This window comes from Dipodomys merriami, unplaced genomic scaffold (assembly GCF_024711535.1).
Source record: "Dipodomys merriami isolate MVZ:Mamm:240054 unplaced genomic scaffold, mDipMer1.0.p SCAF_15, whole genome shotgun sequence".
In the NCBI taxonomy this organism is placed as follows: Eukaryota; Metazoa; Chordata; class Mammalia; order Rodentia; family Heteromyidae; genus Dipodomys; species Dipodomys merriami.
This window is the reverse complement of record NW_027202826.1, coordinates 14,862,739-14,874,769: the sequence shown is the minus strand read 5'-3', so window position 1 is coordinate 14,874,769 and position 12,031 is coordinate 14,862,739. Positions and strand designations below refer to the sequence as shown.

The 12,031-nt window shown below is 35.9% G+C and overlaps 1 protein-coding gene across 3 annotated transcripts in view; it reads right to left on the bottom strand.

Annotated features, from left to right (window-relative positions):
* The window catches only part of Grid2 (glutamate ionotropic receptor delta type subunit 2), a 1,042,163-nt gene that overhangs the window by 218,927 nt on the left and 811,205 nt on the right, over positions 1–12,031 (bottom strand). For all 3 annotated transcript variants that reach the window (XM_070022289.1, XM_070022287.1, XM_070022288.1), the window contains one exon: positions 3,995–4,133. In XM_070022289.1, the coding sequence (XP_069878390.1) occupies positions 3,995–4,133 (139 nt within the window). The remainder of the gene's footprint in view (positions 1–3,994; positions 4,134–12,031) is intronic.

Below are 12,031 nucleotides of genomic sequence, written 5' to 3'. Positions count from 1 at the left end.
GATTTCTGGGAATTTGGGAGAGAATGAGACTTCTTTTCACTTATTTGGCTTTGATGCTTCCCTTCCAAAATTATTCCAGTGATACTTCGAGAAGGAAGCAGAGATTTATTGTACACACCAATGCCTTTAACAATGCCAGTTGGCACTGAAAAGGAGTAACTTTTACAGAATGTGTGCTCAATCATAGAATTATTCTTGAGGGAATGATCAGTGGAAATCATCACTTTTCTATTCAGCTTTACTTTTTTTTTTTTTTAGAGAAACCTGGGGACATACACATTTTAAAATGGCTTCTACTCCCATTCTCATAGCATAGAAGTCAAGATACTGGGAGGAAGGAAAGGAGGAAAGAAATTAGGGCAGAGGAGTAAATTTGTTTGAAATATATTGTGGGAAACTGTAGAAATATCATAATAGAAGTTCTGCTTATTACAAAGATATGATAATTCAAAACTAAAGAAGAAAAAGTCTGGATACAAACGGATGCAGGTCAATATTATAGTGGCTAAATGGCTCAGATACGTGCACACATTCTAAAGTCTATAAAATCAGAGAAACAGCAGACCAAGAAAATTATAGGACTCCTCAATCGATCAGGAAAAGACTTCAGAGGGGAAGACCACAGATTAGCATTAGATTAACGTACATTGGTTTATGCATTAGACCTCCAGCTTATGAGACTGACTGAGCATTTAACTCTCAATATACTTCTTCCTTTTTAAAATAAAAAATAATAGTACTCATCACAAAGGTTATTTTTGTAAAAAATAAATGCAATGATAGATGTAATATGCTTAACATCCGGCTTCTAATAATGTTAGGCATAATTTTTGTTTATGGCTATAATTATTATTGTGGTTTATTACCAAGACAGTTATTGTACTTAAAATGTTCTTTATTTACAAATTCGTGAAAGCCAGATGTCAAGATTTTTAGCTCTAATTATACCCAAACTGTAACAAGTTAAACATTGACAACAGTATGCTAATAAGGTATGCACTCCATTTTAACCTACAAAGAGCTATTTTGCCATTTATTATTTGCAACAATATGGGTTAATCTGTAAACCATTACTCTAGGTGAAGTGATCCAGATATAGAAGAACAATTAGTATATGACTTATAAAGAGAATCTCAAACCTCAAATTCCTCAAAGGAGGGGGCAGAAGAATGGCTTCCAAGGGGTGTGGGATGGTAAAAATGAGGAGATATTGGCCAAACTTTCAACTTTCAGATGAACATGGGGAGGGAGGGTGTCTAATTCATAGCATGAGGGGTGATGGACGTCTTAATGTGATTCTGAAAGTTATTATAAAATATATAATACATACATATATATCTTTATGGTTAAGTAAATACTTTTCATTTATTGAAAAATATTGGTTGGACTCATCAAAAACTCTTTGAGTAGCAACTATCAGTTATAGCCACTCTTAGCTCATGTTGGGATATAGGCCTACAGAACTAGCCCAACACAAAAGTCAGTGCTTTCTTCAACCAGCAGAGAATTTGGAGACCACGATCATTTACATCCTCATCCTTAGCAATCAGTAAGGCACATCCTTTGTAATGTTTTTTAAAAAGAACATACTACAGGGTGCCAGTAGCTTATCCTGTAATCTAGCTACTCAGGAAGCTGAGATCTGAGGATCGTGGTTTAAAGCCAGCCTGGGGAAGGAAAGTCTGTGGCCAATTCTTATCTCCGATTATCTATCTATCTATCTATCTATCTATCTATCTATCTATCTATCTATCTATCTATCTATCTATCTATCTATATCTATCTATCTATCTATCTGTCCTATCTGGCTATCTAGCTATTTATCTATCCATATCAAAAAATGCTGGATATGGAGTTGAGGCTCAAGGGGTAGAGTGTTAGCCTTCATCACAAAAGCTCAGGGTCCATGCCCAGGCCCTGAGTTCAAGCCTTCAAACTGGTATATATACACCAAACAAGTACCATTCAGAAGTTCAAATGTCTGAAATGAGATCTGGTGTGACAAACTTAGAATACAGGTTCAAGAGCTAGAAAGATTTAAGATCTAGTCTTCACTCAGTTACTTAGGAGTTGCATGGCTTAGTATAATTTCTTTTTCCTCCAACTTACAGTTTTGCCATTTGCAAAGTGAGTTAATGATAGTATGTATTTAGAAGATGGCAAAGAGGATTAACTGAGCCAAGGAGTATAAAACAGTTAACATAAAGTTGGGTATCATATAAATGATCAATAAATGTTAGTGGTTATTTCCATGGCATTACTAATTTCATTGAATTTCTTTTAGGGGGTTGCAGTCATGTTCATGATTATGATTTCTAAAAGTACAGTGCTGATGGGGTCACTAGTTTAATCTTTGGAGATTTCTTTTTGTACCATTTTTAAATTTATTCAGCCCATAGAACTGGCTATAAAGGGAATAAACTTGGAAAGTGAAATTTTTGTACTGAAGGGATAACAAAAAAAAAATCACTTGAAGAGCAAGACTCCATGAGAGAAATTAGAAGAAACATCATTTTCATAAATGGAGAAAATATTGGAATGTCAATTAGCATTACTGGCTCAATTTGGGGAGTGGCTTCAATTTTTATAAGCAAATTGAAGAAAAACACCCTAGTCTTTATATATAGAATGAACACATGCTTCTATCTTTTAGTATTATTCTACAATAGTTGAATGTCTACTAATGGACTTCATTTACACATTTTTGAAGGCAAGAAGAACTTTCATGCTTTCTTTTAAAGAAAAATTAAACCCTCAAGAAATTCTTTACCATAGATAATTGTCCTCAGTTTGAATTGTAAGCCTTATGAGAAATAAATGTTCAGCTTTAAAAAATATGAAAAATGTCTTATTTTTGAATGAAAAAAAGCATTCTCAGGGCATGATTAAATTCTTAAAGCAGGGAAATGTGTTTCAATAGGAAAAAAAATTGTGTTATGGTGCTGTTATAGCATGAACCATAGAGGCAAGATTGGCCATCATCAGTCAAATGCCTTGGAGCTCCAAGGGCCCATGGAAAGGCATTTGTAAATTCAGGCATTGCCTTTGGTAGCATCTAGATTTTAAGTAAGTGTGCTCCACCAATGATCATGTCCCACCAATGAAACTATTAATGAAGAAATGGCACCAATATTGACCATAATCATAATGCAAGAAGCAACCAGGATGTGATGACTGAAAACACTAGGTTCTTTCTGTTCACAGCCCTCCTCTTCTCTCTTTTCTCTCTCTTCCCTTCCCTCTCTCCTTTTTTCCTGTCTCTAGCTCCCTCCTCTCCCTTTCTCTGTAACCTCTCACTCTCCAGGATGTGCTTTGTGTTTTGCTCATTCAGCTGTGTGGATTCAACTATTTACTCTGACAGCATGCAATGGGACACAGATGAAAGCAAAGACATTTCGTTTTTCATAGAACTCAGTGGTCCTTCCTTTTGCTCAATGCTTCCCAGACACAGTCATTCTTTGTAGAGGTGGAAATGCTGAAAATGTGTTATGCTTCCAGGAAAATGTGGAAAGCAACTTCCCAATTATAAACAATATTATGTTTTAAAAAACCACTGAATCAATTCTTTTTTCAGGAGGAGGTTGTGAATTCTCTCTCTCTCTCTCTCTCTCTCTCTCTCTCTCTCTCTCTCTCTCTCTCTCTCTCTCTCTCTCTCTCTCTCTCTCTCTCTCTCTTTCTCTCTCTCTCCTCTCCCCCTGCCCTCACATCCTTGTATGCTTACCTCAGCTTTTTCAATCTACCAATTGAGCCATATCTCTGCTTCTGGCTTTTTGGTAGTTAAGTGGAGATGAGTGTCTCACAGACTTTCCTGTCGAGGCTGGCTTTGAAGTGCAATCCTCAAATCTCAGCCTCCTGAGTAGCTAGAATTGTAGGAGTGAGTTGCAGGTTCTCAGCTGTGTCAATTTCTTAGATACTATATCCTTATTCTCAGATAGCTTTGGCCACTGACAGCTTTCCTAGTGCTGGGTGGCTAATGGAATCTTTGTCTACTTACTGGATGGAGCTTTCGATGCGGGTGATGGTGAGGAAAGCAGCCAGGTTTGCTGTGTAGGATGAGATGACAATCAAAGCAAAAAGCCACCATGCCCCCATCATCATCCGGGTGGCCAGGGTGGTATACGGGACTTCCCCACCTGTGGGGGGAAAAAGCAAACATGAAATGAATATCAGCAAGCTTTTATTGAGAATCTAAGGTCATTCACACTCAGTCAACACATAACTTGAAGGAGGGAGAAAACTTTCTATTTAACATCAGCCTGGATTGCTATACATTTACTATGGCGTATTGGGATCTGTCTTCTGAGAAATATGTCAGACTTGGTAAAAAAAAAAAAGAGCATGACAAATACTTAATATAATATGTTTAAAGGATAATTTTTCCTCCTTCCTGCACAGTTTTAGAATGAAGTACACTCTGACTATATTCACAGACGTACACATTGTTATGAGGGCTTGATTATTCAGTAGTTACAGGTTATGTTATGGATGCTTTGGTTTGACCAAAATACCCTGCATGCCTATTGGAAAAGGTCATAATCAAATCTGTTTCACAAATAGAAAAGTTTGCTATGTGTATATGTAACACAACTTGTTGGCTTTCTAGTTAAAGAGTATTGGAAGGATTATATTTGATTTTCTAAATGTGAACCCTTCATGATCTTAGGGTCGTACCTACTGCTGACAGCTTTAAGGCATCCCGTTTGCCTTTCTCAACTTAAGTGGCTGGCCACTCTTAAAGTCTTGTTGTAGAATCCATCTTCCCATCCTTTAAATTCTAGAATATTCTTGTCATTGGTCCTTACAGTGCTTCAGTTTTCTGTCTACATCCTGGGTAATCTTGACCAGTTCCTTGACTTTGGATAACCTCTATGGATGACATTCAAATTCGTATTTCTAGGCCTACTCCTTTAAATCACTATAAACCTGTACACAATTTTCACTTATAACATGATGAGGATCTCCATCCCACCACATCTAAATTCTTTTTACTCCCTAAATTAACCTTATCAACACAGTCCAATGCATCCCAGGAAATATTAACACCCTTATTTCACTTCATTTCTCAGACCAAAACCTGAAGCATTTTCCAACATGTAACAATTCCTGTCATCTTTACCTTGAAATCAACCCTCCCAACCCTCCTTCTACCACTGACCCTCAACACCCAGTCATTGACTTTTGGTTGTAGGTTGTATGACTGAACATCTTATATGGTTTTCTTATTTACATTCTGGAAAGTTCCAACAGTGGCCTTTCATAACTATGTTCATAAAAAAATAAAATCCTAACATGGTATTCTCTTGATCAAACTTTACATGTTGAGTAACATATTATTTGTCCTACATGTTTCAGCCTAAATTGTATACTTCCAAAATCCACGTGATTAACTCCAATCCTCAATGTAGTAGTACTTAAAGATAAGACTTTTTTTTTTTATCTTTGGGCCTGGGCACTGTCCCTCAGCTCTTTAGCTCAAGGCGTGCTCTACCACTTGAGTCACAGTGCCATTTCCAGCTTTTTCTGTATATGTGGTACTGAGAAATCAAACCTGGGGCTTCATGCATGCTGGACAAGCACTCTACCACTAGGCCACATTCCCAGCCCAAGATAAGACTTTTTAAAGAAGTAATTAGGGCAAAGATGAACTCATAAAAGTGTAGTCCTTTTCCAACATGACTGGTGTCATTAAAAAAAGCAGGAGAAGCTGGGCATCGATGGCTCATGTCTGTAATCCTAGCTACTCAGGAGCCGAGATATGAGGATAACAATTGAAAGGCAGCCCATGAGAATCTTATCTCCAATTAACCACCAGAAAACGGGAAGTGGTGCTGTGACTCAAGTGGTAGAACACTAGCCTTGAGCTGAAGAGCTCAGGGACAGCACCTAGGCCCAGAGTTCAAGCCCCTCGATTGACAAACAAACAAACAAACAAACAAAGCAGAAAAGACAACAGGATTGCATATGCACAGAGGCTCTGGCCTCAGAGACAGAAAGAATGCTAGACTATATGCTAAAGGGAAACTGCTCAAAGTTTAATCTTTAGTTTCCAGGCTCTTGGTTTGTAAAGAGGTAAATCTTCCTTGTTAAGCCAAGAAGTTCATGGATCTTTTGTTTTGGCCACCCTGTCAGCCTAATACATGCTGAATATGATATACAAATGAACTTTCTAAAAGAAATTAGGCTTATACTCAATAAATAAATTAGGGCGATGATACTATTCTCAGAGTCAATTGATTATATTATCTCAGGTATAATTTTGCTCTAACCATTAGTTCTCACTGTGCAATATGTTCACTTTTTAAAAATCTTTATTGTTATAAAGGTGATGTACAGAGGGGTTAGTTACATAAGTCAAGTAAAGAATATATTTCTTTTGGGACAATGTCAACCCTTCCTTTGCTCTCTCCCACCAAGAAGTTGTATAGTTCATGTCCAATATAGTATCTAAATATGCCAATTTAAAAATCCGTAAACAGACCTTTTGGTTATGTTCTGAGCTATTTTGCTAATGTAAGGTACACAGAATAGACTAACCTCTGATATCTGAAACGTATTTCTTTATGTAAGCAGTTATAACGCATTTTAGATACTTTCTTCTTGAAAGCCAAAGGAAAAATTTCACCTTGCTTTTAAAAGATGAAAGGTAAGGGATATTTATTTTTAAATCCACACGAAGATTTCCTGAGCAAAATAACTAACGGAACAAAGAATAGCCACATGTGAACATGGTGATAGCTACAGAAAGAAAGTGTGTGAATTACAAATGTAAGCTTATGGCTGAGAAGGCTAATTGGAACTTTGTTTCCCTTAACCTTGGTGAGTTGGTTTCATGTATCCGAAAGAGTATTTGTGGAGTTGATTCATCTGTCGTTTATGATGTACAACTTTGATAGTCACAATATTCATAGGGAATCCCAATAAAATGTTCTTTTACTTGGTATCTGAGCATTCAAATGAACTGTTAAATACAATTGGGATTTAAAAAAAAAACATATATTTTCATTATCATTATTAAGGTGTTGTGTAGAGGGATTACTATTTCCTAAGCCTGGTGATAAGTACATTTCTTTTTTGGACATCATCCTAAAATTGAGATCTTGACTTACCTATCTAGGACTCTTGGACTAACACAACTCACAACATCCTTCTGCTGATGTCAACAATAAGAATTGAAAACCCAACCCATCAAACCAAACAAAACTGACTATAGGAAGCATTTGCAATGGGTCCACCTGTATCCCTATTTAAACAATTTGTTTTTTCCCTTCCCCTCCACAAATTATACTGACATCAAATGAGATGTACAAGTCGTTATGTCAAAAATAAACTTTACAACTTTGGTGGGGTGGGGGGAGGAGGATTGGGTGTGGGGGGGTGGAGGTAGGATGGGAAGGGATGAGAAGGGAAAAAAAGGAGGAGGGTACAATGCTTGATAAGAAATGTACTCATTATCTTGCCCATGTAATTGTAACCCCTCTGTACAGTATTTTCACAATAAAAAAAAAACAAAAAAAGAAAGTATTTGCAGAGCAAAAGATACAGTGAAAATAATTTGAAAAGTACATTGTTTGGAGGAGATATTTCAGAAACTGGATCTTGTGTTAGTGTCAGCTTTTTCCCCTCAGGAGCATATACCAAAAAAGAGGAGGTTAAGTACTTATGTACTATGTGATTCTTTTGTTTCTTTTGTATGTCCTTCCTACAAGGTATAACCCCTGTTTTCACTGTATCTGATTCCAGTGTCTGTATCTTGTATATACATTTTTATAATTTGGGGAGGGGAAGGGATATAACAAAATGCTTAGATAAGGATACAGGTTGACCCCTTGTAACAATGAGATGTACAAGACATTATGTTGAAAACAAACTACAATTTCGGGGGAGGAGGAGGGAGGAGTTGGGGAGGTGGAGAGGGAAGGGATGGTAGGGGAAAAGCAAAGGAAGAGGTAATAATGCTTGATAGGAAGTGTATTCATTATCGTACTCATGTAACTGTAACCCCTCTGTACAGTATTTTTACAATAAAACTATATATGAAAAAAGAGGAAGTTAAAAATAAAAAGATATTGGGAAATAAACAATGCTTCTCTCTGCAAGAGAGTAGATGGTTAAAAAAATGAGGACCTGAAGTTCATCTAGATGGTAGGATTAAAAACATTCATATGCTTAGAAATTAATAAATATAATTTGATTGAGTTTAGATAAAACATTTAAAAATATATAAGAAGTGAAAATTATAAATGTTTTGGAAAGGATAATAATATATTCCATGTCAAAATTCCACTTTATCTTTCCTTGTTATTGGTGTTTCCAACAAGGTCTCAGGCTAACCTTGAACTCACAATCCTTCCTTCCTCCACATTTAGAGTACTGGAATTACAGATGTACACCACCATGTCAGCCCCACAAATTCTGAGTTGATAGAAAATAGTTAACTTTCTGTTTAGAGGGAATTTGATTTCATGTAATGTGTAAGAAGCAAAGGCAAGAAAAGAATGAGCTGCTTAGCAATTTTAGAAAGTTAAAAAAATCCCTCCACACCAAATCTAAAATTAATGTATGGCCAAAAAATATAGCAGAGAGGCCTGAGCCAACAAAAATTTGCTTCTTTGGGGAAAACAAAACAAGAAGCAATGGTCATTAAATCTAATCAAGACATCATACAATAACATGCAAAGATACAACAATAGGCAGAAAGGCACATTGCTACAGATTATAGAAAAATAATAAGAGAATCCTAAATATAATTGCATGTAAAATTTTTGAAAATGGGGATGATAATAAATCCTCAGAAATATTTTTGCTATAATCAGTAGAAAATATGGTCTTATAACTATTATAGATGCTGAATCCATAATTCAAATTTGCCCATCAGAAAAATTCAATACATGTGGCCTTATTAGAAAAATCTACCAAAACATTAGAATAATTAACTCTAAAATTGCACAAATTCTTCTTGAGATTGGAAAAAAACCGCACACAAGACATTTCCATTCGTTTCTTTTAACCTGGCAAGGTCATTCTAATACAAAATAAATTTCAAACCAATGTCTTGTGATTATTAGTACAAAAACAATAGGTTGAAAATAGAAGAAATAAAAAAGTTATCTGCTTGGATTCATTATATGAAAGCAAGTTTGGTTTGACATTCAAAATCAGTTACGATAGTTCATTAATTGAGCACTAAAAGGGAGAAAATGAAATAACCATCTACCTTAGTACAAAAAAGGTACAGGAAGAACTCAATGCTTGATAGTAAAAATGAGCAAAACAAATGCAGGCAAGTAGTGAAAAAGAAAATCTCTTTCCCTTCTCTTAAAGAAAGCTTTTATAAAAACTAGACTTTTAAAAAAGAAAGATTTCAACTATTTTCTATTTAACATTGATTTGCATGTGCTAAATAAGAATAAAAAACAGAAACAATTTTAAAAATTGGAAAGAATGCAATGAAAGCAATTGATCAGAGATATTATGAACACATATATAGAAAATCTAAGAAAAAATTAGTGAAATTATCATTATTATTATTATTATTATTATTATTGGTGGGTCATGGGGCCTGAACTCTGGGCCTGGGCACTGTCCCTCAGCTATGCAGCTCAAAGTTAGTGCTCTACCACTTGAGCCACAGCACCACTTCTGGCTTTTTCTGCTCATGTGGTGCTGAGGAATCAAACCCAGGGCCTCATGCATGCCAGGCAAGCACTCTACCACTGAGCCACCTTCCCAGACCTAAAAATTATTATTTTGACATAGAAAATATTTCTCTGATATTGAACTAATCAAAAAGTATAAATTTGTATATGGAATAAATCCTTAAATATAAAATTAAGTGCATATACTACCTGCAATAGCATTAAAATGATTAAAACTTGAAGAACAAATACATTTAAATATATAAAAGACCTTTATTGGAAAACTTACTAAAAAGAATATCAGATATCTGGAGACATCAGATTTATTGATTAAAAGACTTATAACACTATAAATTCTCTTCCTATTGGTGTATAGATTTAGTAAGCAAATTGTCAGTTAAAATTCAAGGTGTTCTCTGTTTCTCTCTGCCTCTCTTTGTCTCTGTCTCTCTCTCTCTGTCTCTGTTCCTTTCTCTCTCTTTTGTATGTGTATATCTCAGTGTAAAATTTATATAAATTGCAAAAGTCTAAAAATAGCCAAACTACTGTTCAAGATAAAACAACTCTGGTTCTAGCTGACTGTTGCTTTTTACAGTAATTAGACAGCTTATACTTGCACAAGGGCAGAACAAACAGATCAATGGAAATTATCTATGCATGTATATATGCTCTTCAATCTATACTGGCTGCATTACAATGCTATACAGAAATGAAAGCTTTTCATTAAAATAGCAGGTCAATCGTAAATAGGTATAAAATACTGCAACTTTCTTCTAACTATATTACATGTAAAAATAATACCAAGTTGCTTACAGTTGTGAACGTAGAGGAAAACCAACAAAATATCTTGAAAAAATACAGGGGAATATAGCCACAAGTTTGAATAAGTAAATGTTTTTCACCTAAGCACAAAATACAGTCTAAATGATATTTAGACATATTTATGATGCTTCTATAAATTCTATTAATGGAATAGCCCTAGCAAATATAATATTACACTTATTTTTTGAGTGACTAAATATAGGAGTCAAGACCTTTAGTAGTTCTTAAATTCACTGTATTTGTTCTATTAAATTTGGAAAAGTACTTCCTGAAATTTTATTTTTCTTTTATTCATGTGTATGTATTCATGTGATATATTGTGTTTCTTTACCATATGTCACTCAGGGAAGAATATATTCAAAAAGAGACGTGTTGAATTCACACATTGACATGTTTAACTGAAATCCCTTCATACAACTACTTAAGGATAACAAAAAATATAAAATTAAAGAAATAATCGTACCACATTGTTGTAAATACTCTGTCTAGTAAAGTTTGTACTATGCATCTCCTGCCCGGTAGCCCTTATGTAAATGGAACCTCACACGTGGGGTTCTGGCTTCTCCCATGTATTTATAGAACTAGGAAGCAGAATGCCGACAATCCAGTCTGTGATTACCTTATGGGTGTTCAAATAAGCACCGGCATTGACATGGACTGACTGCGAGGCCGTGGGGAAAGGCACAAGCTATGACAATAATAGTTATGTCAAAGATTGGGGTTCCAGCCCACTGCTCTGAAGCCTCCAAATGAATCCAGTGGTGAAAAGGAGAAAAGGAAGGCAATGAGCATTCAGTTCTGAAATAAGGTAAAATGTGAAAGTCTTGACAGGACCTTTGAAGAAATCTCGTCACCCTGCAGCGGTTTCTTCGGCCTAGAAGCCTGAGGGCTGGTGTGTGAGCATACCACAATCCAGTCACTAGGGAAAGGGCGCTGACACCAAGTTCCAAAATTCTCCGAATGGTTCTGCTATTGGAAACAACCCTTCATCCTTTGCTCAAGAATCTGCCTCCCCCACCTAAATATCTTTTCAGTTGACTGGGCCTGGACAATCTTGTAGTTCTCATCTGGTTTTATCCACATTTCCCCTTATCAACTCTGACTTGGAGTTAACTCGTAAATTGATTTAGAGAAGCACAAAGAGCACATATGAAAACTTCACATCAAATAGGATGTAAGGGAAGTGTAGAAAAGACACATGTGTTGACCTAGGTGGCGATGACCTGAGATTGGGGACTTAATGTGTTGACTCAAGGGTAGCTGGGTGGGGGAGGAAAAGATTATGAGGGGAAGGATTTTGTTAGGCTAACTGAAGAATGGAGCAATAATGGAAGGATTTTAGGCACATCTTGTACTCAGCCTTCTTGGTATGCTGCAGAGATGTTGTGAATTGGAATGCTGGAATAGATTGGTTCTGACAAACCTGTTTATCTTCCTTTTGTGAGGACAACAGTGAGACTGCATGAGAGGGTGTGGCACACCGCATTTCAGAACATCTATGTACCTCTTCTTTCTAGGTCTAAGAATTTACTGACCGAAAAACTGACAAGATATCTTAGGCTGGTATAGGGCTA